Raw genomic sequence first — 27,905 nt, 5'->3', positions numbered from 1 at the left:
AATGATCGTTTCACGTGAACGCAATTTGACGGCGTTCTACGCATGCTCTTCATTTAACTTCAGGAAGCCGGGTATAGGTCTATCTCGTGACGAAATATTGGGCTTCGGGTGTTACTGAGAGAGAATGATATCCTTATTAATGAGGAAGGGGGGGTCATCCTTTACAGATAGTGTGACTTGACTGTAGATTTTTTCTTCCTTAAGGGACTTCCATACGTGACGACACGTTGCATAGATAGGAGTATCTATAATTTTGTCATTTTGAAGGGTGGGGGCTCACTAATGAAAAAGAGCGTGGTGCACTTTTGACGTTAAATTTCCATCACTAATGGGGAGAATATTGTTAGTATGTGAAAATATTCCTGCGCTGAAGTTGGGCACAACTTTCATGACGCATAATTTTTACACAAATGACAACGTCATGATCTTAAACAGCTAAGGGGCTGTTGGGGGGGGGGGGGGGGGCGGGGGTGAGCGGTCTCCGTACGTCACTCTGAGGCCGTTGACATCGAAACGGCGATGACGGTAACATCATGTTCTTAAGATTATATGTATTAAATATTGCAGAGGGGAACGCATGCACTCACCCATGAGATGCAATAGAAGCGCGTATGAAAAGAGAAACTTTGAATTAAACCTTGTGGGGTCCTTTTTTGTTTATTTTTAGTGGCCGAAACAGAAAACAAAATAGCAGCGCAATATATCTGTACATATACACAATAGAAAGGGTAAGCATTAAGCTTAGGAAACTTGACGGATCGATTTGAACAGCCTGAAATATAATCAGTAACAAGTTTTTCTAAAATTTTTTCATAACAGCATGTAGTGTTCCTATTTTTTATGTTGCGAAAGCATGAACTGGGCAATATTCTTCAAGGGACAACATGCTCGTATATGGACACGTGCATGACACTCGCACTCTCCAGTGTGTGTATCTGTGTGTGCAAGGGTTTTTCTGTCTGTCTGTCTGTCTGTCTGGCTGGCTGTCAGTTTGTGTCTGTGCTTGTGCACCCGCACGCACGAGCGTACATATGTCATATGGAAAATCAATGTACTTTTCTTGATAAAATGCGATTGGATCTTATATCCTCTGATGATTCTTATTTAAAAAGGTCTCCATAGGCGATCCCCACACAAACAGACAAAGAATGTGTGTCAGAATGTGTGTCGCTAGATTCATATTGTTAACAGTGGAGATGCTGAATTCAAATAAAGTGGACCCACTACTCTCCCAATGTGACATGGCCTAGTAGCCCTATTGATGATAGTGCCTGACCAGATATTTGATACTGGTGGAAGAATTTTTTGCACTTTGTCCATAGGTTTTATTATACTTTTGCAGGCTATTTCGATAATGGCATACGCCGACTAAGATTTTACCGGTTAATGGCTTTTCTACACATTCGGATTATTACATAAATGAAATTACTTTAGATATTGAAAAAATTTAAGTAAGGCATAAACTGTTTTATCTGCCTCAGGGCTACAGAACAGAGAGAGAGGGGGAATGATAAGGCCAGTTTAATGCATAGTTAACCATACTTATAGGGGGAAAAAAGGCCAGGGCATGGTCAGCCCTTTTACGATCACCATTAAAGTGTCATTAATCAACCGTATTTTAACGACAGCGGTGTATTTGTGTGTGTGTGTGTGTGTGTGTGTGTGTGTGTGTGTGAGAGAGAGAGAGAGAGAGAGAGAGAGAGAGAGAGAGAGAGAGAGAGAGAGAAAGTGTGTGTGTGTGTGTGTGTGCGTGTGCGTGCGTGCGTGCGAGCGTGTGTAATTACAGCATTATACATAGCGCTAAGCTAGGATATTCCTAATGGAGAGGATGGTGCGTACCAGGACTGTATTTTTTAACACACGCTAAAACGTGATTTATCTTTTTATCCATTCTTATTTACTCCAAAAGAGATGAATGGACTTTTGTCGATTAAGGAAATGTATACTTATGTAAGACTATACACATTAAGAATCCTTAGACTGCTATAAGTGGTCGTATCACATGGTATGTTTTATATTCTCATGAATGAAATGACTTGCGAATAACCTTCTAGTTACTCAACCATATCATGGTAAGATAATGATTATGGTAATAACACAAAATGATAATAATAGAAAAAAGATATTGACGAAAATAACTACTATCCTTGACGATGGCTTCGGGCCGTGCTTACAGACGCCGGGGTGTTTGAAGGTGTTATTTTTCTTAAGATTTCTAAAATAAATCTCTTGCTAAAACATATTTACATGCATATACTGTTGACGGATAAGCACAGAGTATCAGAACAGATAAAAACAGAAACTTACAATAGATTATATTCCTTTTCAGATATCTATATTTTATATAATCACACGCATTTGAAGAAAAGTATGCACAGGAATTGATAGGCAGTGGAGCACAAAACATCACTTTTAGAGTCGAAATTTGTTTGAAGTAACCAGCAAGCGTTCACCCAACAATGGGCCCCACCTTCTGTCGAGACTAATGACCCACGAAGGTCGTATTAAGTTTGGTCGTCTAAGGGACAGTTCACAATAAATTTTGTCGGCCTATCTAATGCTAAAGCTGAATGCAGTCAGGTTTACAGACTAACAGTCCTCCTCCTGGCAATGAATAGAATTAAAAAAAAACTGCTGATGATACAAGTATGCTGGAAAAAGAGGAAGCGTGTTGGTCTTATAATCTGATTGCATCAGCGAGTGTCCCCAGTAGCTAGTGCGTTGGATTCATGGTGAACGAACCTTAATACCCGATCCCACATTCGCCCCCCTGACGCGTGCCCTGGCTATGACATTAGCTATGACAGGGGAACGCGCGTTATGTCACCCTGCCCCATTTGTTGCATCAGTCGAACGCGTTCAGTGAAGAATGCTCCACGTTAACAGGATATTTCGATGGGTCTAAACGACGCTAATGTGGCATCCCATTTTATTGAATCCATCTCAGCGGTGTGTTGGATCAATGAAAATACTTGCTTTGGCACTTGCATAACATCTAGAACCCATTATCATCCAGAATGGATTCTTTAATCTTGATGGCACTTAAAATGTCGTATCTGTAAAGACACAAATAATGGCTCCTGAGCGCGTAAAATATGTGGTAGGCATTCTATTAAATTTTTTTCGTATTTTTTTCAACTTCTTTGTTCTCTTAGCGGTCGTTTGCACTGGGCCTCACTGCATACTTTCACAATCATGCACATGTTTCTCTAGTACAAAAATATGAATAAATAAAAAATAAATAAATAAGTAAACATGCTGACATTGAGTTCTCTGAATGTTGCAAGAGAAGCATGAATTTCAGATTTGGAAGTCCTGTTTCACTGGTTGAGGCATCTGATGTAACTCAGTCCAATTTTACACAGAAAGAGGATACAGTAGTCCGTGAATTCGACGTCGCCAAAAGTATGTATTATAGCGTCCCTCCCCGCGATTCGTCACCGCGATACGTGCTATCCCTCTTACAAGATAATGACTGCTAAATAGCTCTTTAAAGTAAATATTATTGAGAGCAGACATGCAATTTTCTCACGACAGTAAATAAATATCACCCAAAATGGGGGGAGAGCAATTGGAATAAGGTTTAGACAAGATCTATCAGACTTTTGGAGGGGGGGGGGGGGTCCATATGGGTAAAATTATTAATGGTGGCTGAATAAATTTGGGCGTTGTAATTTTAGAGGTTTGGGTACTGAGAGGGTTTTAGGGTGATGACGGGTATGACAACCCGATGTGTGCAAGTTCAACTGCAGTTTAATAGAAATGAGCCGAACACATCAGTCTTACGAGAAAGCTGAATATAAACTGCATATTTATTTTCATAAGAGCATTTTAGGCTTTATCTTCATTTTAGAGGGCGTCGATGACTCCGTTAACTCAGTGTGGCGTCCCGCTTCCTCACACGGGACCAGAAAATTTTATTTAAAACCCAAACATATATCATTATATCTTTGTAATCTAAATAGGCTATCGATTGATAACCTTGGATAAGGATACGTGTTAGGACGTGTATAGTTCATATGCCTTTTGTACAAGTCTCTTAAGAAAAAAATCCTTCTTTTTTCTTTCTTTTTTTCTTTCTTTCTTTCATGCATGGTCACGTGCTCTCACGCGTGATTAGCAACTACCATGGTTTAAAACACGGACAGGGTGGAGTTACAAATTACGAACTAAAAGTTGAAGCTTTAAAATGCTATTTTAAAAACCATTGTGATTCTTTTCCATTAAATGACACTTTCACAAGTTGCATACGGTTGTTTAGAAAAAGTAGGAGATAAACATCATAATGTGTTTTTATTTTCAAGTTACGCCCGTTCCTATCTTATGTGTCTCTTCTATTTGGTATTTCCTGCTCTCGTAATTCGTCATGGGCATGAATGCGTTTCACCTAAAAAAAAAAAAATTGACTCACATATCTTTGCATATATATAATATCTCTGTCAAATTGTATTAAAGGTATCATTCGTCACATAACTGCATGCGGTACAAGGGACCATGCATCACAGATCTGGATGCACAAAACACATGTTCGGTGTATCACGCTTTGTTCACGCAGAGAAAAAACGATATGCACCAAAAAGGTGTTTCTTTGATTTACAAAGTATGTATAAAAAAGAAACACACACAAATGTCGCTTTATACAGGAGCATCGACCCTCAGGGTAAACACTCGATACACGTATCAGTGCTAAGCCGCACCTTCAACATTTCTTTTTAGTTACCTTAATCTGTTCTAATTTAATTTAATTTACTTCTTAAGACCGTAAATCATATACATGACACGACATATTTTCAGTTTGAAAGCCGTGTTTTTCCATAGAGAAAGATCGTGGGGGTCGGAAAACCAAGCCTATGTATTTTTTTTCTTTGTTATTGTAACAGGTCTTTCTATCGGATATTCTTCGTTTAGTTGTACGACATTCTATCCCCGTTTCCCAAGCTACAATATCAGACACATAAAGACGTTGCCTGGATGTCAAAAGTCACAAGATCTAGAATGATCTTTCATTTACGGATCACTAACTAAGGCTCTATTCCCATAGATTTTAGATCGATCTATCCACGCGGGGAGTCTCACTGGATTACTTTCAGATAATCCGACTTAAATGTCCGTCCCGCCTACTACAAGCTGTAAGAGGGTAATTAACTTTCGTGTCCGCCCGGCTGACAGCTATTTAGCGTGAACCCCCAGGGAGTTAGGTCGATCTAAAGTAGGTCGATCTAATCTATGGAAATGGGGTGTTAAAGTACACGGTATACCCAACCCTCGAAGGCTTCATGGATCGTCCATTGCGACGTTTCTTAAAAGCTCGAAAAAGGGACGGACAGCACCAGAAGAAATCCGTTCTGTTCTTTTATTTTTAGTACTTATGAAAAACACACCGAAGCAGTAGCCGAGATCAATTGCGTTCTCACAACTAAAAATAGTATGGATCCTAAAGGGTTTCTACATGAAGTCATAGGGACATTAAGAGAGTCGCCACCAGAGAAGCGACCGGAACACGCGCAGCTCACGTCTTTTTAAAATTCGGGTATCTTACTGAGGACTCGTGATCGATTTATCGCAACACTCAACTAATGACCACCGAGTCCTGTTTCAGTTTTTCCATTGATAACGCGCCGCGTCTGTTACTTTTAATATGGGCGCTTCTTGAGTGACCTTGATAGTTTCATCTGGTTGAGTAACGACGAGAACTTTCTTCCGTTGGATTTCTACCGAATTTGATACGCGATGCTTACTCAAACATGTTTTGTAACTAAACTGGATTTCTCATCTCTCTCTCTGATTTCGTTATTTGGCCAACGGCGTATTTGATGAATTGTCTATTTCTGTGCTCTATGCTAGTTCGGTTCTATTACGACAACCAATGCCTTAAGTCCTACATAACATGTGCTGTTTCAGCTTAATTGAATTCTAATAGACTTCGCAGGATTAAAAATAATACAAAAAACTTTTTTAATAATATTTTCTTTATGAAATAGTTATGCTTCACTGGTTGAACACCGCAGTCACTGTTGATATCTTTTTTAAATATCATCTGAGGCAAGGAAGGTAACATAAATACTCCTTTATTTTCATGTATGTTCCTCTCTCGCTAGTACTTTTCAAGGTGTGCCGGGGGCGTGAGTCTCTCGGCCGCCTCATCTGCATGGGGCGGTGATATATGGATCAATACCTGAAGTTCTTAAGAATTCAAGTCCTGAAGAAGACACCCATGAATAAAAGAGAGTGCTCAGTTTGAGGTACTTTGTCGCCAACATTATCAATGCACCAATGTCATGAGGCATTAGATGTCGCTTCTTTCATAATGGACCCTATACTCACGGCTTAGGACGCTTCTGTGTTGCAGCGCACTTACGGGAAAAACGTTTAAATCTTGATGCCACCCGCATGAATGGTTTTCAAATTAGATTCAACTTCTTTCATTAAAGAATGTCCCCACAGACCTTTGTGTCACTGCCGTACGCTATAGCTAGGGGACATTGATGGACCCTGGGTTATAGTAATATGAGATAAAAAGCCAAGCCTACCGCGTTTGTTGAGTGGATTAGTTGGCAGACAAAAGTTGAGAAGCATTTTGGAAGGGTAACCTAATGGTTAAAGGAAAATGTTGAAAATTGGAAATTGAGTCAGTCTGGGAAAAACAGAAGTTTTGAGAAACGAAAGTAAAGAGATCTTGAATAAAGATGAGTAGAGATGACGCAGATGACAATCGCTGATTTTGAAGAAATAAAGGTAATGCAAGTTTGAAGATAAACATGCAAAGGCATACTATGAAAAGAACGACTAAAAAACAAACAAAGAAAATACTTAATAAAACGATAAAAACATGGTTTAAAGAAGAAGTAATTCCGAATATTTTAGTTTGAGAAAACTGGTTTATAGGATTGTAGACATGGGATTTCAGATGAACCACATTGAAGGGAAAAGGAGAGCGAGTAAGGGCAGGTAAAGAAATGGGGTTATTCCTGAAAAAGAAATAGCAGGGGCTCAAGAAAGGCAAGTCTTGAAGAGTAGATCACATTAGAGGCAGTCATGGCTCGTCTGCTTGGTTATACGTGTATGGGGGGATGGGGGGTGGGGGTAGTTTTGGCCTGGGTTATTAAAAGAAAATGTATGACTATTTAATGTAAGATTATTTTGCCCACAAATGAGTTTTTAACCATTTCATCAAAATCATTTATCGGCTCTTACATGTTTATGTTGCAGTGATGAAATAGGCAACCTACTCTCAGACAGATGCAAAACAGTTATAATAAATCATGAAATAATGATGTTGAAGGAGCATAAACTGGTCGTGCTCCAGTTTTTTCCTTCACGTAGATGAAAGTAAGTGTATTCCTCTACGGAATTCACCTTATTCCCTGTTATATCTTCGCTCAGGTTGCCGCATTTCTTATAGCGATCACCATGGCATTTGCTCAAGGTCATGGCAAAGTCCCCGGAATACAGGTGCAGGCGGTGCGCATAATTTTCCCTGTAGCAGCGAGTTTAGTAACAAGTACACGCGCTTCCAGAGCGCGGTATATTAATTGCCAGGGTACATAACAATATATTTCATGCGGTTGGTAGATTTAGGATATTACTGAGATTCAAGCATGAAACGGATGAAATCATGGATCGGCGAATGGCCTAGTGACAGTGGGTATTTTCTTATTATGCATTTAAGCGTGGTAACTTGTAGTAGAAGCAAGCACGTCACGTGTTCTTGCTCAATGTGTGTAAATGTATTTTCGTATTATTTGCTAACTGTCAAGTATCGGGAGCATGTACGTGACAACCCGATAAAAAGTAATTTTTGTCACCCTTTAAATACAGAAGCTTGAAACATGAAATATCTGAATGTACCTAAATGTAGGTTAAGATTAAGACGTCTATGGACCATAAGTGTTTCCGGCGTTTCCACAGCAAATGACATTGATATTTTTAGCAGCTTACACCTGTTCCCCAGACTATTAATTAATTGTGATGTAAGAAATCTGGGACTAATCTTGTTATAATCACAACGCAAGTGAACTCAGTAGGTTATACATCATGGAGAATGACCCAGCTAAGTTTCATCACCATGTGATCCACTGTGTTCACGACTTCGAATATGAACGAGCCAAGTTGGGGGCAAGGTCTATCCGTGATGTTGTATGTCTGTTCTTTGAGTTATATAAACAACGAAAAAACATGCATAGATCTACATGTGCATGTATTAACATGGGTGTTATAAATATTGCCATTATATGTATAACAAGCATCTGTGATAGGTCAATCCCAGACCCTAAAATCTGTACACTTACACGCGCACATTTATGTATACCCGCGAATTTTTTTTATTTAACTGCTTGATAGGGCATGTAAGCATGTATAGGCTTTAAGAATATTTAATAAAGCCAGTCCTCTCATGGTAATCATTATGATATCTCGTTTCAATATACATCGTTTTAAGCCGTGTGTTTACCAAATATGCCTCTTATGTGAAATGGCATGACTGCTTTTGCATTCGACCTTGTCACGGCCAGGGGGTTGTTTGCACATAGATTACATGTAAAAAAAAGTCGGTTAAAATCACGTTATGCAGATTTGTCAATTTATAGTAACGATTAGACACGGAGACCCTGTTGTGTGGCCTGACTTCATGCCACTCTATAGATATACAATCGTTTGAGGGAGCAAAGGTTGTACGACTGTCGTGGTCGCAAAGCATGGTTTGCGTGCAACTCAGACACAGTGTGTGTTTTGAAGGCACCAGAGCATGGCGGAGTTGAAATCATTGTTAGGGAACCGGTCACCGCCAGGTGAATATACCGCTGGCTTGCTTTTAATATGCTTCTTCATATCGGCCAAGCGCTAGCAAATTATTATTGATTAAGCTATTTACGAAAATGTAAAAGTCGGTGTTGGGAGTGATTTTGGCTTTTTGGAGGAAAAGCGTATTTTGTTTTCTGTGAGGCTTATCCTACTTTCTTTGCGTTTTTTGTTTGTTTGTTTTCGTTGAGTGACATTGCACAAAGAGGTGGGAAACGGAATGAGAAAAAGGGTGAGAATTATGAACAACGGATGACTAACCTTCTTGCGCGGTTTTATGAAAGTCTTTCTGTAGAATGTCAGCAGGGAGTGTCGAGGAAAGGAGACAAAAATTTGGAGAAATAAAAAAAGGGTGTTTTATAATTAAGCATTTTTTTGTAACAAACGGCCATTGAAATATTTTAGATTTAGCTGTCACAGATTTAGCAGTAAGACGAACACTGTTACAGGGTTTTAAACCTGCTTTACATTTTGTACGCCTTATTTGTTAGATCACCGATCAAACAGTTGATCAGTTGTCTATCCAGTCGGTCAAGCGTTGCCACCCATTCTCTAATAATTCTACATCGTGTAAATATACAACAGGTGTTTGTATTTATTTTTTAAGATCATGCGGTAAAACATGCGGCCACTGTCATTCGCGTAACATTGGCGATCACGATAACAGGTGTGCATTGCAACATGTTGCACTTTAATTATCTTTAAAGTGAGAAGTACAGGCTTGCTGGTACATTGCGATGAATTTATCAGCTGTCAAACTGCTTGCCACTTCCTCACTTCCCCCCCCCCCCCCCCCGTACTTTTATCCAGATCACGGGAGTAAGAGAGCTAATCAAACTTTAATCTGCATCCCGAACCCACCGGGGCTGATTTTATACTTGCAAAGGGAACGTGAGTCGAATCACAGCACTCAGAAAGGCGTCCTTTCTTACCAACAGAGATATGTTTTTTTTTAAAACTCTTATCTGTGATGTGATTTAAATAGAGATAGAGACAAAACCAATATGCTATATAACTTGCAGGGGTTTACTATGGTGAGTTTGGATCGATATTTCGAGGGTCGCGTTAGGCATATGTGTCTACCACAGTCAGTGGCTGAAGCGAAAAGGGGAACACCCCCTCCTTTTATTTACATCGCCTGTACGATTACCAGCCTGTATTTTCGTTTGAAAATAAACAAACGAACAAACAAAAAAATAAATAAATAAATAAAATAAAATAAAGAGACAGATAAAAATAGATTTATATATAGAAAAATAAATATAAAATTATATAAGAAATATTTAAATGCACACAGAAGAGATCTTACCGCGTGAGGTGGTGTTAACTTTTCATCGAAACTTGTGCTAATGAATTGTCGTCTAAGAAAGCAATACTAAGGTGATAAGCAAAACATTTCGAATTTGTAGGTCTACTGCTGTGCAGTAGACTGTTATTTGACGGAACTTTAAAGACAAAACAATTAGCAGAATATCCGTAGATAAATTCTGTCAGCTATCATTCGTTGGTGCATCGCACTCGCTAGTCTGCCATTATTTCTGACTTCACTCTTTTCCAAATGCCACGAAGTTTCGTTTTTTTACGATAAGTCGCGAGACTTTGGGGTTTTCTCGGATGATTCCCTTTAAAAGTCCCAATTTTCACACTGATATATAATACTGTAAATATCGATACACCAATATGAAGGAAACGAGACTTTTTGGTCCTTTTTTCTAGTTCCGACATAATTTTTGTAGTTTAGGGGTAGATATCATACAAGCGTTACATCTTTGTTGCGTCTACGTGAATGCCGTCTCATTTGTATTTGTCTATATTTATTTTGATAATATGATGGTTATAATATGATTGGTAACAAGATTGTTTGTGTGAGGTGCCAGTGAAAAACTTGTTATGACTGGATCTTTTCCATGCATTCATTGGTCGTTTGGTTCAAGTTTAACTTTTCTGCTCTACTTGTCTACAATTTACTTGAACTGTCTTGTTCTGAAATATTGATATTAGACTTCTAGATTTTCTTCCCAAGCTTTTAAAATACATGCATTTTTGTTTCAATTCTTACAGAGGTGAGTGCCAACCCATGGCTGAACCCCAAAGCTTCCAAAAAAGTTGGCTTCAACGTGGACATAGATTCCGGCCACATTAAGTTAGAAGTCAAAGATCTATTTTGTGAACTATCAGAACTGAAGCGGTTCAAGGGCGTCGAACATGAAGAATGGATGGAAACGGCAAGGTAGGCTGTCTGAAAAGTCGAGGTCGTCTCGATATCAGCCCAGGGGCCATTTTCACTGTAAGCCTTAAGTCAGTTTGTGAGCTAAAGTTTTGCCCACTACGACTTTTCGAACCGAGTCTGGTTTCATAAATAATGTAAAACACCGATTCTCACGCTTTTTTTTGTCCTTGAACTAAGTCACTAAGCAAACTGATATCGTCTTGACAAGGTGTTTCCACCCAGTGGTGACTTCATTAGACATATCAATAACTTTATTTACTGGCTGTGTTTCGCAAGGAAAAGCCAAAGAGGGGTAAATATCATTGAATCAATTTAGATAAACCTTCAGATTAAGCCTGCTTCAAAGTATAGGCTAAGTTTCTGGACAGAAATTTGAGCCCAACTTTAGGCCTAGTACCTGTGCACGAAGTTCTTTTTTTTTTTTACAGATAAATATTGGTTACTGCTAAGTTGCTCTTGAATGGCTGTGTATGTGTCAGTACGTGCAGTGATATTCCACACTATTAAAACATACGGGTTGTCTCACAATAAAGAACAAAAAAAAAAATGCAATATGCACGAAGTGTTGAGTGATGAGCACGGGTAAAGGTTTTAAGGTCATGTTCTGATTATTACCCAGGCTAGTGAGAATAAGTTGGAACCCGAGTTGCACTCTAAACTCGTTGGCATTCACATAGGATGATATCACAATCAATGCGAGAGAAGTTCACGCACTGCGTCTAGGGTTATCATAGTCTGTGCACGCCTTAGTATCGCCATATTGGTATTTATTGCATCATTGTTTACTGCCAAAAAAATACATTATGTAGGTGCTTGAAATGTACTTCTTCATAAGAAAAAACACCTAAAAGAGTGGTAGTACATCAAATTTGATAAACATTGTAACTTAAAAAAAAAATAACAACGTTTCATATGATCTGTATCTAAGTTTAAATCTGTATCTGTGTTAAATATTCTTTATTGCTTATAGGACATTTAAAAAAAAATGCTATAACTTATTTGTTATATAGTACAATATTATACTATTTTGATATTAGGTAGTCGATTTAGTTAACTTAACGCCAGCGTAAATGTATTTCAGATGGGTGAAATTCGAAGAAGTTTTAGAGTTAGGCGGGAAGCGTTGGTCCAAGCCCCGAGTAGCCACTTTGTCATACAAATATTTGAAGGAGCTGAAGGACATATTGCACAATGGGTCCGTCATTTTGGACCTGGACGGTTCCAACATGCTGGAAATTTCCGGTAAGTTTAACTTGCGTTGGCTTCACCGAAATTATTTTGATAATAGCCTGAATATAATTTTTTTAAAAAAATTAATGGTTGTAGTGGGTCGAATGTAGAAATTCTGAGTTCGATTCTATGCTGTTAAAAAATACTGGTCATTTTATGATCGCCTCGTTGATCAAGTAATAATCCCCCCTAATTAAAAATTGGGGGGGGGGACTTTAAAAATATACCCTGTTTTAGATGTAAACGTATATATTTATAATTGGCTTTTTCTCGTTTTCGCAATTCATGTTTTATTGTTTATTCCAATTACAAGGTGCACCTCTGCACTACATTTGTACAGAAAGGAAGGCAACTGGCAAAAACAAAGCAGTTTTCCAGTCCGTTTATATGTAATCAAATAGCTTTCCTGATATAAATCTCTGTATATTATTCCAGACATGCTGGCTTACAGACTATTGAAGACCCATCTTCACGGCATTGATCTGCAGCAGGTGATCGAAGTTTTCCTGCGGAAACATCATCACCAACACGAGAAGCGGTCAAAAAAGCGACCTCCTACCGTGGACGTCAATACACCAGGCGGAGAGCCAAAGTCCCCAAGTATGTCCATAACAATTTTCTCTATGTATGTCCGTAACATTTCTTTCTAAGTATGTCCGTAAGATGACAGAAGGGCCCTACCCTCTACCAGAACCGCAGGTTAATTATGTGCACTTTTCTCCAGCAGAGAATCGTGTCACAGATTAGCCAGAGTCATATATAAGTAAATATCTAGTGAATATCAATCTCTGACCCCAAAAGAGGGTACAAGGGCCTTGAGTAATCTCCATGTATGTCTGAAACAAAAAGAAGGAAAACTGTGCATTTGGAGGGGGTGGGGGTGGGTCTTTCTGCATTATTCCTGTAATCATGAATTACTTAAACTATACTTATTTCCTCGTCAGACGAGAAAAACTACTAATCCACTTTGCTGTCAGTCACTTCCTGGTTATAAATTTCCATTTCTGACTAAGGCAGTTCGATTCTTTCAACGTAACATATGTAATTTCTGGGGTTTAGTGGTTAATATAGATTAATTAAAGATATTAATCAAACAGTTTCTCAAACTTCTCTAAAATGCAATCTTGAACAAAAAGTGCATTTTCCAAACTGCTGCCAACATTCACTGCGTGGTATTTATGGTAAAATTTATGGACATATCTTCAGTTTTACCAATTGGCTTCCTCGATACTCTACATTATTATTGTTGTTGTTCACACGTTTGATGCCAAAACAAAGCAAAACCGTAAAGAACAATCTACTTAGTACGCAGTGCACTCATAGCTATTGTAAAACTGGCAGTTTGTGGTGGAACAAGGCACTTATTTCCTCACTGGGATAAAACACATTTCACCTTTTCTTTGTATTAGGGTTAACCATATTACCGTATGCTTTCTTTAAGGTGCGTTTGCGCAATAATTTTGAACCGTTCCTGAACCGAACGAAACGCAAAAGGAAATTGCAAATCAGATTTACAACCTATGTCCCTGTATGACTAATAGGTTACACGATTGGGAAAAGTCACGTTGCAAATACAAAATTGAATACAATTTTGTCTAAGCGCAGCGACGCTATCTATATTTTTTTCCTTGTATTTCACGCACTGTAGACTTTAGTTCTTCGGTCTTAGTGAGTGTCTTTCCTAACTTTTTACTAACCCGAGTTTTCTGTTTCAGACCGTTCGCGGGCGAACAGCCTGGTGGGTAGACGAGGGTCTAAAGGTCACAATTATAGTCGTAACCTGACTGCTTCGTTAAACCACCTTACCAATTGTGAGTCTAGAGGGTCTAAAGGTCACAATTATAGTCGTAACCTGACTGCTTCGTTAAACCGCCTTATCAATTGTGAGTCTATACATGTTCAATGCATGCAGAGTGGCGTAGCGAGTCCGTGCATTTTCTGCTAAGACGTAATAGGCCTTACTTTGGGCTCTTTCCCAATGAAACTAACGTTCTACGTAGATCGATCCAAGTCCGTAGGGACTCTTGCTGAATGCAATCAGATAAGAGAGATTTATAATTAACACGGCTTTATCTGGCGTTAAGTAGTTTACTGAACAAACGGTTTGGAAAAGTCACTGAATAAAGGGTGAAACTGTTAATCTGATTGCATTTAGCGAGAGTCCCCAAGGAGTTGGATCGATCTACGTAGAGCGTTAGTTTCATTGGGAATGAGCCCTTAGTGTCATTGTTCTATGCGGTGGATCTTATCCCATTCACTGACTTCATCACTATCTGGTATCTTCATCACCTGACAACTATCTCAGTAGGGGTGATACATGCTGCGGCAGGTGCGCATGGCAACGCAATACAGCAGCACAACTGAGCTATAAAACCTTATTTATTTCACTGTTTATATACATGTAGTAGTTATTTCCTTACTTCCAATATCAGCCTTAAAAAAGCTACAACACGAATAACGCTCGTACGATTCGCTGACTGCTACGGTAATATCGTATTTTTGTATGAGAGCACTGCTGCGTGTTTTAGGCCAGGTAGAAATAGTAAATTAATATAGTTTGGTGTTAAGTAGATATACTGTGTAAATAATTAATAAAAATGATTTTGAAAAACATTCGCCAATACAGGACGTCGTAGTGCATGAAGTGGAAATTAATATTACATGTTTCCCCTCTGATCGTCAATGCTAAATGTAAACATATTTTGTTGGGGATTATTCAGTATATTTCTTCTTTGTCTCCTTTCATTCGTAACTTTCATACCATACCTTCATAAGATTTACGCTGGCTAGACTTCACCTCACTAAATCTGGTGCTACAGAGAAATAAATTTTCGGAACATTTAATTTTGAAATAATTACACATTACACTAATTCTACACTCACTCCCTAGCGCCAAGCGACAACCGCACGCGGACCTCTTCCATCTCGAAGAGTCTGAACAGCTTCCGGCTGGCCTCGGACACGGATGAGGATGGAGGGATCGAGCTGGAAACGGATGCTGATGACCTCATGGCGGACTCCGAGGGGGAGGCGGAACCGGAGTCTCCCCCTCCTCAAGAGGGGGAAGAGGAGGAGGGGGAGGGGGAAGATGGGAGTCCTGGTCTGGCGCTGAGTAACCTGTACAAGGTAATATTAACAAAGGCCGCCCCAGAAACCTAATTGAGGAACATAGACGTTCCCCTTTTGTTCTATTTTATTTTACTTTATTTCATTTTATTTTATTTTATATATTATTGGACGGATAGGCCAAGCTCAGTTGATTGCATTGACTCTTGATTAAAGAGCTGTGTTTATTTAAAATCTCCGTATAACTGTATGTATGTCTGTGGTAACAGTCAATTTTACATTAACAGAGTGGTAAAGAAAAAAATAAGTCTGAACTTTTAAATATATCTTCCATAGACTTGATGGAAGTCTTTAGAATTTACAGTGTAACGTGTAGATAAAAAACATTCTGCAATTGTATGACGTTCTCGTAAAAATCTCACCACAAGAAAACAATCATGTCCCCTCTCTGTCTTTCAGCACAACAGAAACTTTCTGCGCAAGATCCCCCAAGGAGCAGAGGCATGCAACATTTTCTCCGGGGGTGTGGACTTCCTGACACACCCTGTCTGTTTTCTAGCCCGTCTGTCTAACAGCACTGTTCTGGGAGATATGACTGAGGTTTCCCTGCCGACGAGGTTCATATTCTTCCTCCTCGGCCCGAAAGGTGGAGAGAACCCCATCAACTACCATGAACTGGGTCGGGTTATGGGGACTCTGATGTGTGACGAGGTGAGGAACGCACACACGCCGCGCGCGCGCGCGCGCTCTCGTGAACGCACGCACACGTGCTACGCGTGTTAATATAAATATGCACTTATAGTCTTTGCAACTTTTAATTCCATATGACAACTTAAGATTTTAATATAAAACAGATTAAAACAAACTACATGAACTATAAAAAAGTTTTACAAGAAATGTTCCCTGACAGTACAGAATGTTAAAGCCTTTGTAATTTTATCATTGCTCCTGACTGGTTATGATGCCCGTGTTGGGGTACATACTTGTTCTTGTGTTAATCCAGGTATTCAAAGAGGTAGCCTACAAAGCCAGGTCCAAGCACGATGTTGTGTTGGCCATCGATGAATTCCTGAGCAACACGACTTTGCTGCCCCCTAGTGAGTGGGATCCTTCTATTAGGATAGAACCCCCGCAGAGTGTGCCTTCACAGGTATGTTCTGGCCTGGTACATAACAGCTGTATTTTCTCTCTGACCGCAGGGTGAGCTAGTAGTCTGTTACAAAGATTTTGAAAAGCAGTGTGATTTTGTACGGTATTTTAGTGGGGCCTGCTATCAGAGGGTTAGCTGTAATACTCAGCCATAACTCGATAATTAGATGGATAAATAGATACATGCAAAAATAAATAATGCAAACAAATAAAAACAACACATACATGTAGCTGCTGACTAATAACTTGATTAATTTATTGGAAACTCAGAAACAGTAATCGGGTAAAGTCCTGGAGAGCGAGACTCTGTAGCAAAACAAACTTACTTATATATAGTACAAATACTACAGGTACAGTGCATATCATGCACACTTTAAAGGAATCATGCATGTATTTACGTGGAGATACACAACTTGCAAATACTGTGGTAAGGCTTTTTCCATCAAATATGAATAAAAAAAACAAAATTTATAATAACTCGATACTTGAAGTAAAGGTGATCATTGTTATGTAATGTCTCATAATTTATCACGTAATGAGACTTGTTTGCTAATAGGTGAAATCAGGGCGAAGTAAGTAGCCTTGTTAGTTTACTAAATACAGATATACATGTACATTGAGTTTGCATGCACGCGTCTTCGATTACTCTTATTATTATTATTACATGTATGTCAAGGGTTTCGTACAGTGTTTTCCAGTTCCCAAACTTTCCAGACTGCCTCTAAAATATACTTACCACCCACAATTGAGACAACACAAATAGTAAGCAAGCTGCTGGACACCCTTGTTAATTTATTCAAAAAATGCAAAGAATACGTGCATCAAACCAAGAAATACGTTAGCTTGTTTACTTAAACATAATGTAGTTAACCAAGATATTACATACCGAGTAGTCTGTACCACATTTAGCCATTTGCACACTGCTTGTAATATTTCTGTGTCTAGGATTATATAACAAGCGCGTCTAACCCAACAGACAAGCCAAATATAAAAACACGGCGAAGTCGCCCCTGCTGCTTAAAAACAAAGAATTTTCACTATGATAATAAGATAATGTATGTTAATAATGCATCAGGTGTATCTGGCAATTGTTGTGATAAACCCGACATAGAAAATGTAATAAAATGTTCACGCACATGTATTAATTAGATAAAACAATTAATTAATGGAAATTTAATTATTGATACACATGTACCCACGCACTTCTACGATAACATACATGTAGGCCTATACGCTCTGTGATACCGAATTCTATTGGTTTGCTCGAAGTTTTTTCTTATTTTTTGCCACAGGATGATTATACACTGTGCAGTGTTCTATCCTAAACATTGTGTTTTAGCCTTCTGTCCATGGGCACGTTGTTAATACTTTTATATTCAAAAGTACGACAAAACTTACAAATAAGCACTGTACTGTTTGTACAAGTACATGTAATAAATATTATACTTAGGACATATGCAATCCTATTCTGTATACCTATCCTTAAACGATTGTCATAATTTCAGTCTACATGAAAATTGTCTTAAAGGCATGTTTTAGTTGTAGATGCCACTTAATGTGAATATAAATATGTTTTCAAAATATACAGGCAAGAAGGAGGAAAGTCGTTCGACGCCAGATGAAGCATTCTCATTCGCACCAGCACTTGCCAGAGGAACAGCATTCTGACTCCGAAGATGAAGCTGAGCATGCGCGAGACTCCGGAATCGGAGAAGAATCTACTTTGTCAAGAACTGGAAAGTAAGTGTTTTGACCAGAAGTAATAAAGAGACACACGATCACAACTCTTGCAAAAATGTGTCTAATTTAACTTTTACTTACGGTTCTCAATCTATTCAAGAACATTTGGTGTATTTTTTTTTACAGTTCTAATGTTGTTCTGTAATGATGATTACAGTTCTAGAACTGTTTTTGGGAAGTCCTTTAGAATGTCCTAGAACAGATTAAGAACATTTTTCGTTAAAAGAGAAAAACATTATGTACTAGGACAGATTAAGAACCGCAAGTGAGCGTTAAATGAGACCATTTTTTCGCAGGGGAACCCATGAAACAGTGTTTGGGCGTCTACATTTTGTACTTATATCAGTTTTTTCATACCTTAAATTTTGAGGAAAAAATGAACAACAGTACCATGTTTCTTTTTACAGTCTCTTATTCCCAGAAAACAAAGAAATTTAACATTTTTATGTGTAATTTCTTCCAGATTATTTGGTGGACTCGTCCAAGACGTAAAAAGAAAGATCAAGTTTTACGTGAGTGATGTGAAAGACGCTCTGCACATCCAGTGTTTGGCCACAATTTTGTTTTTATACTTTGCTTGCCTTACAGCCAATGTGACTTTCGGGGGACTACTTGGCATTTCAACTGACCTTCATATGGTAAGACCTTACTGACTTATCATCTCTGTTGTATGTCATTTTAAAAAACACCATCAAAACATTTTTGGTTGGCTTTGTATTCGTTTACAGATGATATTGAAATTGTTGTAATGACATTTTCTCCTTCTCCCTCTCTCTGTTTCTCTCTGACAAACACAAACGTCTTTCTTATACATACCTGTGCACGTGAACACGCGACAGCTCTTAGTACACGTATAAAGCTTACATTGACACTTATTCATGTAACTCCAATGCGAACACAAAACTCACATAGTGCTGATTTTTGCTCGTTCGTTCAGGCAAATATAGAGAACCTTGTGGCCGCTGGGTTTGTGGGGATAACCTATGCGCTATTTTCTGGCCAGCCGCTCACTATCATGGGCAGTACCGGACCAATGTTGGTCTTTGAAGGGGTTTCGTACAGGTTTTGCAAGTAAGTGAACTGGAGTCCGACATAATGCATTGTAAGACCAGGCCTAATTGTGGATGTCCTAAAAGATGCCCACGCAAACATATTTGCTTGGTTATCGATCGTAGTAGTTTGAACCATAATTTCGACTTTTTAATTTAATGATATACACAATCAATTGAAATTTACGATATATATTTACATATTATTTACACTGAAGAATAAAAATACTCATAAATTTAGTCACTGAAAGAATTGCATAACTATATTTACGGTTATGCTTTGTGCTGTTGTTCATTCATTCAATTACCATATATACACTGGTGTTTTGTAGAGAAAACGGTATTGACTACCTACCATTCCGATTTTGGGAGGGGATGTGGACAGCGCTTATTCTACTGACCATCGTAATCTTTGACCTGAGCGCCCTGGTCAGGTACATCACCAAGTTCACCGAGGAAAGTTTTGCTATGTTGATTTCCGTGATCTTCATCGTTGAAGCTGTCGAGAAATCTATCCACATCTTGAAAAAAGCTCCTATTGAACTACACACATTCTCGGCGGATTATTCGCAAGAAAGTTGTTTCTGTGAGTACCGTCCAAATGTGACTCAAAGCAATATGACAACCATGAGCAGCATGAACGCAACTCAAGGGGGAATCATACGTTTGGATTTGGACGAGCTTTTGGGCAGGGCAAACTACACCATGTCTGATAATCTGAACGGGTTTGTTCTTGCTGTTAAACGAGGATGCGCCGACTTTGGAGGCGAGCTGATTGGCGACGGATGTCCGGACTCCCCTTACGTCCCCGATGTGTTCCTTTTCTCCATTTTGCTTTTCATTGGGACATTCACAATTGCCATGGCCTTGAAGAGCTTCAGAGGAAGCGGCTACCTGCCCTCTAGGGTAAGGGGGGATAATGTCTGAAGGCCAAAATCGGCCTGACTCAACTTAAACCGGAAGTAGTCTTACTTACGTCACTAGATGCGCATATTGAAGCTTCGCCAAAATCACCGTGTTGATCTTGCTTAAGAACTAAATAAATTAAGCTAAAATCTATAAAAACCAACTTAAACTTGGGCTTTCGGCATATATGCCTAGGTTCTTTAAGGACCCAGGAAGAAGGAAGTAGATAGGTGTTTTTTTTTTTTACCAAGTTTTAGTTGATCTTTATAGATGCGTTTTCAGTTTAATTTATACGGGCACGGGAACCCTGTTAGGGTGCTCATCACCTCGCTTTAGTACCTCCTTGATTACAACCAGATCGTCTGTTGGCGTAATTTAGACTGCATAATATATTTTAAAATTGCACTATTAGTCGTGTGCATTTCATTACACTGACCAAAACAATGGATTACATTCACACAGACAACTGAAGTTCCCCTCCATTACTTGTTTGTTTGGATTATTTGGATAAAATAAGTTCATCAAAAATTGAAATAATTGAATATTTATTTCTGCTGCCTGCTTAGCACTGTCATCTTTTTACCCATTCAGGTGCGTTCCATTGTGGGGGACTTTGCAGTTCCCATAGCTATCGCCATCATGGTCACCACAGACCGTATTGTTGACATCAAAACCCCAAAACTGTCAGTGCCGACCAAATTCCAGGTACAGCCATTTTGATGCATATTTATCAGTTTAAACTAATAGGTAATTGCGTATACTGTAGGCCTATATTTGAAATGGTAAGCATTATTTCATATTACTGCAGATTTGCGTTGCATAAACGGATGACCATGTCTTCGACACACGAATTTCAATTTTTTTTTACTCTTTTTATATATTTTCACATTTGTAGCCATCGATTGATCGCAACTGGATCGTCAACCCCCTGGGCAGCAACGCATGGTGGACCATTCTCGCGGCGGCCATCCCCGCCCTGTTGGTTTCTATCCTCATTTTCATGGACCAGCAAATTACGTCCGTGATCGTGAACCGCAAAGAAAACAAACTGAAGGTAATATTACATTATTGTGTGTGTGCATATTTGGAATCTGAACTTCTTATCGATGATACCTTGTGCTCGCCATGTCATTTTTTCCACCCAATGGCCTTTGCAAAGAATGAATGAATGAATGAACGAACAAATAAAATAAAACAGTGGTAATAATAAGTAAGTAGACCACTGAAGCGGTGATCAGGTGCATTTAAACATGTGCACTTTACACTATCCACTGTTAACACCCTTTCATGTCTTACCCGTCCCTCTATAATTTTCAGGGTTGAATTCAGATGAACTCAATATTTAGTGAATGGATAAAATTAAAAAGAAATAAGGACATTAAGTTTGTGGTAGTATTTGGTTCGCAGCGGGTCGCTCTTTATTTTGAATAAAACCCTGTGAATGAATCTAAAAGAACATAGCTATGAATAACAATAACAGTACGTGTGTTCCAACATAACTGCAAGCTAGATGATCAAATATTGATTTGTGGGGTTGCAAAAGCTCCTTTAATGCAGTAAGTACTCCACTGTTGATTTCAAAACTTGTCTCTACATGTGCATAGGGTATTTGCTTGTGCTTAGAATAATTGATGTCCCATAGTAACTCAATAATTGTTAACCTTTTCAAATAATTTCTTCCTGCTAAGTCTGGGATAAATGTCTTTACGGTTTGATACTTTTGTTTCTTTTTATACTTTGGACAATTTCATAGGGTGTTTATTCACGTGCTGCTGATAAGCATTGGTATTCTTGTTTGTCAATGTCTTTTCAAGATCATTCTACTCCTTGTACTTCTAGAAAGGCTGTGGCTACCACTTGGACGTAATGGTATTGACGATTCAGATCGCAGTTTGCTCTGTATTTGGGCTGCCCTGGATGGTGGCGGCGACCGTGAGGTCAATGACCCATATTAACAGCTTGAAGATGACAAGCGAGTGCAGCGCCCCTGGAGAGAAACCTGAGTTTCTAGGAGTGAGGTGTGTAGTCCCACGTGTGTCCTAGCATTTGTGTGTGTATGTGTGCGTGTGTGTGTGCGCGCGCGTGCAACTGTGTGTACTGCAGCAAGTAACATAAAGTTCACTGGATTAATATAAGCATAATCTGTTTCTTTTAATGAGTTTATTAAAAAATGAATGTACATGTGAAACGAAACTCAGCATCCTTGTTACAAAGATTTGATATTTGATTTACGCTATTCGTCACAACTCATTACTTTTATTCCAGGGAGCAACGCGTCACCGGATTCGTGATTTTCGTGTTGATGGGCTTGTCTGTGTTCATGTCGACATACCTCAACGTAAGAGCGGCGCTCGTTAGGGCCCATTCCCAATGTTACCAATGTTCTACGTAGATCGATCCAACTCCACGTGGACTCTCGCTGAATGCAATCAGATTAAGATATTATCGATAGTTTCATTGGGAATGATCCCTTAAACTGTGATTCATATATTGCTCATAGTATAACATGATTATACAGTAAAGCCGTGAACACTTTTTTAGAAATAATTATTATTCCAGTGACTTGACATGAAATCAGTTAAATTTATTTTAAACCGATTTTATGTCATGCCATGGCGGTAATAACTATAAAAATATACTAGAATTAAAATATGGTAACAATATACATGTAGAGAAAATATAATAAAATTAAAAAATAAAAAATGGGCTTAAAGATGAAATGAATAATAAACAAAAGAAGTATAAAAATAGATAAATATATAAGATACATAGAGAAACAATAATGAGCAAGACAGAATATAAAAAAAGGTTAATACATAGGCCCAACGATTTTTATTAGTTTCAGATAAAGATAGCTTAATTCATCATATTAAAGTGTAACAAATACTGTTATTATTGTTTATGTTTTAGTATGTCCCTATGCCAGTATTGTATGGGGTATTTCTATACATGGGCGTGTCAGCACTATTCGACAAAGAGGTAGGTGACGAAATGAAGGCTTTGTTCACAAGCATATTGGAGCCCCGGCCTAACTAAGCCGCAGTACTTATATAGCGCACACTTGAAAGCAACCGCGTAATCCCCCCCCCCCCCCCCGCCCAAAAGGATTCCCCGCCTCTCCCATGCGCCGTCCCTGCAGGGTTTCTGCGGCATGCTTTCAAGTGGGTCGAGCTATATTTGAGCCTCGGCTTAGTTAGATCCGGTTCAGCTAAGTTGTGAACAGAGCCTAACTAATTCACATACTCCCTCTGATGCTGAATTTTAGTGATCTTGAAAATATCAGAAGGAAATATTCTGTATTCGTCATGCTGTGAACATTTTAATACTTAATGTCGTTGTTTAGTCGATTTTGAAAAAGAAATTATGTGTTGCGTTGTAATAATGACGTAAAAGATGTAGTTCTGATAAAGAACATTTATTTCTTCGTGTAGCAACCATAAGCGGTTGAACCGTATAATAAAACAATTATGAAAGACTACCAAAACATGTAAGAAAAATGTATAAATTAAAGATGTTAAATTATATTTCTACATTTCTAGCTTGTGCAGAGAGTACTGATCGTATTTATGCCCAACAAGTACCAACCGGACTATATGTTTTTGCGGCACGTTAAGACGAGGCGTGTTCACATCTTCACCTTAATACAGATCGTCTGCTTGATTTTGTTGTGGATCGTGAAGTCAGTGAAGGCCATTTCTATCGCTTTTCCGTTGATGGTAAGGACATATATCTGAGCTCAAGAATTTTACAGCCCTCTGTGTACATTAAATGTTTGTGATTTTGTTTCGTCCCTTCAAATGATAATATCGATTGTTGGGCTTATGCCAAATTGGATGGTATTGTTTGTGTGCTCACAACTGTTTTTTTAATCTTTATTTGAAACATCGCGGTCTGGTATTTAAATGCACCCTTTGTGATGTATTCAACAAAAGATTCCACCTAAGCACACACAAACACAAAAGTACCAAGGCGCAAATTCTGATATCAGCTTCTTAAATTGTATACAAAATTTAAAAAATGTGAATAAAAGAATGTAAGGAACTTATTAGAGGATACAAATATATAGTCACCTAAAACACAAGTTTCCAGGAATGCAGAAACAAACAACAGCGCCCTGATGTGTCTGTCGTCAACCTGAGCGCAATCACGTCAAAATATCGATCTTGGCTAGGGATAATCTAAAGTAGTAAAAAAGCGGGCAATGAACCCTTACAATATATAGTATAACAATAACCTGAAATATATATAAAAAAACAAAAAAAACCAAAAGCACGCTGACCCCGGAGTTTTTGTCTTCTTGCAGGTGTTACTTATGTGCGTAGTCAGGAAGTTCCTTGAGAGAATCTTTAACCAAAGAGAACTATTTTGGCTGGACGATCTGCTTCCAGGGCAGAAAGAAGCAGAAGTAAGGATTATTTTTGAATTATCTTTATAGTCACAGCGAAATCAGAAAAGTTTCGTTATTGAAAAGTGTGAAAAGAATGTTTTTAGTGTATGTAAAGACCCTTTTCACCAAAAACAAATTGTACAAATACTCGATTCAAACAACTTAACATCTTTTTAAATGCTCACTTAGTCATACTTAACCACATTTTTATGAATATAGGGCAAAAAGAACGAGGATGCAACGGATGTAGAAGGAAAGGACAAATTATTGGACCGCGGCCTTTCCTCAGATGAAGAATACGGCAATGAAATAGTCATCAAAATAAACGAGATGAATGGAAATCAGGGAAGCAAGGACACAGCTGAAAAAGAAAAAGAGAAAGAAACAGAAGCAAATACAAAAGTATAACATGGTGGAAAGACAACTAAATGTTTAATATAGTTAAAAAAACAAAAACAGTAAATGCCGGATTCACGTGACACACCGTTTTGATTTATCACAGCAGTGGTCCAGCATTAAGATCGTGTGGAAATATTTGGTTGCCAAAATCATCACACAAGTGACAATGGACATTAGAATTATCTTTCTTTTAAAGTGAAAACTGTATGTCTCATAAGAGTAGTCTCCTAACGGTAGGCAAGACCATGTATGTACCATACTCTAAGCATCTGTGCTTATTTGTTCTACTAATCAGATGATTAGATGATATGTGGAATTAGAGTAAGTAACAGCTTATTTTTAAGCAGCTTAGAAAGCTGTTTTGCGGGCAAAAATAGCAACAGTATTCGGATAATCAGAGCTACCCATGTCATGTAATCAGATGAACAGTAATACTCAGAAGAAATCTAATAATATGATATGAGCATGGTTTTCCAAGCTAATATCATAAGACGTATACTTAGCTACTTATAGCTAGAATAGAACAGAAAATTAAATAGCAGTGAGGAGAGTTTTTGAATAACTTTCATGGAATTAAACAGCTTAAAGCTGGTTTGTTGCTGACTGTCTTGAATACTGCTGCAATATTCACTGTTAGCCAGAACATGCCGTCATACTTATCAATTTGTCGTGATTTTACATAGTTAAACATTTTTGTCAGTGCAGTGGTCAACTTCAAGGTTTAGCTTTTCACATACATGTAGCATATATGAAGCATCTTGATACGTGAATTGACCAGTAACCTTCAGTGATTACCGTGCCTGTTTGAAACTGGGACATGATTAAAATTATTCTTGACCCATTGTTTAAACGGCAATTGTGGACACGTTTTTTTAAGTTTTCGTTTACTTCACTTCGTTTCAAATCTCTATTTAAGGAGAAAAGTATAGTCGCGATGTACTTGTTACTGACAAAAAAGTCCGTCAGCAAATGAAAAGCTATCTCTTCTCTTCTTAGCTTGATCTATATCTTGTTACTGATGTCCACATGTTTTTTGAGTTGGTTATGTGTACACTTTTAGCAGAACTTTATGTTTATAGACAGTGACGTGTTTTCTTGTACATATGTATTGCCATTCTTAAAAGAATGCTCGAAAATATATCTAATGCACCTGTTTATATATCCACTTTTCCACCCAAAGTGAACTATCTTATCGTTAACTCGAATAACCACCAACGTACTGCTTTCATCATGCAAAGGATATACGTTAACTGTTGACGATATTCTAGATAGCATTAACACTTTCAAATTATGTTATCGAATGTTTTAACACAATATACATACGTTTATATACACATATATACATGTAATTATGTATAAGCCACTGATGGCGCTTGATGTATTCAGAGCCGTCATTCGACCTGTTTATTTCTTTCGGCCTCGTGAATCCGGTATATGTACCTCACCCGGATTCAAGTGGCAGGTGCTTGGCTGAGTCACTTACAGGGGCGGATCCAGAGCTATATACTGACAGTCTTCCAAATTATCTTTGTTGATTCATCCTCCAATTTTGACCGTCTTCCAACATTAAAAATTGGATACCCGTCAATGTAAACTTGAAAATCTGACCGTCTTCTGGAAGACCCAGAAGACGGCCTAAATCCGCCCCTGACTTATACCCTTGTCACGTCATAACCAGAGTGGTTTCAATGACATTGGCATTCGTTGAGAGAGTGACACCAAATTAGGACAGTTACAGAGGACAGAGAGGTGAATTTGAAAAAAAAAATAGGTTCAAAAGGAGGCACCTGATATGACTGCAGTGAGAGGTCAACGTTTTCCATAATGCAGAGGAGTACGTTAATCTAGAAATTGTGATTGCTTCTTTATAACCAATTCTTACGACTGATAGATTTGTTCTAACTGTCAACATTGTTACTTTAACAAGGATATTAAGTGTTTCATACTTACATGCATTGTTTGCTTTTTATCTGATATATGAAAAAAAAAAAATATATATATATATATATGACTCATGCTGCCTTGAGGTTTTTCTGTCTTAGACCCCTTTCCACAGATATATAGATCGATCTATCCCTATGGGGAGCCTCACTAGATTGTTGTCAACTTAATCGGCTTAAATGTCTGTCCCGTCTACCAAAAAGCTGTAATGGGTTAATTAACTTTTGTTCTTTTCCGGCTCCTGGAAGCTGACAGTAATTAAGCGGGAAACCCCAGGGAGTTAGGTCGATCCAGATGGATCGATCTAAATCTGTGGGAATCCAGTCTTAATGATGAAACATTTTAGTAAACCCACAGATTACTGTTTTTTCGTAATTGGACTCTATTTGTGGAGTCAAAAACGTTCTCCGCGTACTTTTTTCCAACACATAATAAAGACTAGATGAAATAAGTGACGTCCATATGCTATACAAAAGTACCTCAAATTGAATTACACTATTTGCTTTCTTGGAAATGCAAACATTTGCAAACAACTTCTAAAAATGAGACAGGTTTGTAAGACGATGATAAGGCGAGGATCAAATATATTTGGTTTTATCTATTTCTAGCGCACTTCGGCTATAAAACTAGGGGTGATCGATCAATAGAATTGAATCCGTTGTGCCATTGGTAATAATTTCACACAAGTAAAATGACCTTTGTACAATGGAAATTGTCCATTGTAAGAGTGCATTCCAAGAGATTTGGATCGATCCATCCGGATCGACCTATCTCCCTGGGGGTTCACGCTAAATTGCAGTCAGCCGAGCGCGCACGACAGTTAATTACCCCCTTACAGCTTTTAGTAGGCGGGACAGACGCTTAAGCCGGCTAAGCTGACAGTAATCTAGTGAGACTCCCTACAGGGATAGATCGATCTAAAATCTGTGGGAATGGGGTCTTAGTGTCAGTTGGGGTGGGGGCGATGCTGGGGCGTTGGGACTATTGTTGCGGGCAATATTGATACAGATTG

The 27,905-nt window shown here is 38.4% G+C and overlaps 1 protein-coding gene across 5 annotated transcripts in view; it reads left to right on the top strand.

Moving 5' to 3' along the window:
• Positions 1-26,959, top strand: part of LOC106158810 (electroneutral sodium bicarbonate exchanger 1) — a 28,557-nt gene extending 1,598 nt beyond the window's left edge. Inside the window, exons 1-20 of one of the 5 annotated variants that reach the window (XM_087008833.1) lie at positions 7,465-7,641; positions 10,858-11,026; positions 12,108-12,268; positions 12,692-12,856; positions 13,972-14,139; positions 15,147-15,382; positions 15,782-16,033; positions 16,326-16,472; positions 18,060-18,211; positions 18,675-18,849; positions 19,149-19,282; positions 19,593-20,166; positions 20,758-20,871; positions 21,062-21,220; positions 22,006-22,184; positions 22,432-22,504; positions 23,077-23,145; positions 23,706-23,882; positions 24,470-24,571; positions 24,773-26,959. In XM_087008833.1, coding sequence (XP_086864959.1) covers positions 7,599-7,641; positions 10,858-11,026; positions 12,108-12,268; positions 12,692-12,856; positions 13,972-14,139; positions 15,147-15,382; positions 15,782-16,033; positions 16,326-16,472; positions 18,060-18,211; positions 18,675-18,849; positions 19,149-19,282; positions 19,593-20,166; positions 20,758-20,871; positions 21,062-21,220; positions 22,006-22,184; positions 22,432-22,504; positions 23,077-23,145; positions 23,706-23,882; positions 24,470-24,571; positions 24,773-24,961 — 3,438 coding nt within the window. In that variant the 5' untranslated portion in view covers positions 7,465-7,598 and the 3' untranslated portion in view covers positions 24,962-26,959. Of the gene's footprint in view, positions 1-7,464; positions 7,642-8,645; positions 8,787-10,857; positions 11,027-12,107; positions 12,269-12,691; positions 12,857-13,971; positions 14,140-15,146; positions 15,383-15,781; positions 16,034-16,325; positions 16,473-18,059; positions 18,212-18,674; positions 18,850-19,148; positions 19,283-19,592; positions 20,167-20,757; positions 20,872-21,061; positions 21,221-22,005; positions 22,185-22,431; positions 22,505-23,076; positions 23,146-23,705; positions 23,883-24,469; positions 24,572-24,772 lie in introns of those variants that run through there. The other 4 variants (XM_087008834.1, XM_087008831.1, XM_087008832.1 and 1 more) reach the window with 4 other exon arrangements.
• The last annotated feature ends 946 nt before the right edge of the window (positions 26,960-27,905 follow it).

The sequence above is a fragment of the Lingula anatina genome, chromosome 3 (genome assembly GCF_051362555.1).
Source record: "Lingula anatina isolate TDL-2025a chromosome 3, LinAna3.0, whole genome shotgun sequence".
NCBI classification, from domain to species: domain Eukaryota; kingdom Metazoa; phylum Brachiopoda; class Lingulata; order Lingulida; family Lingulidae; genus Lingula; species Lingula anatina.
This window is presented reverse-complemented; position numbering and strand designations above follow the sequence as displayed.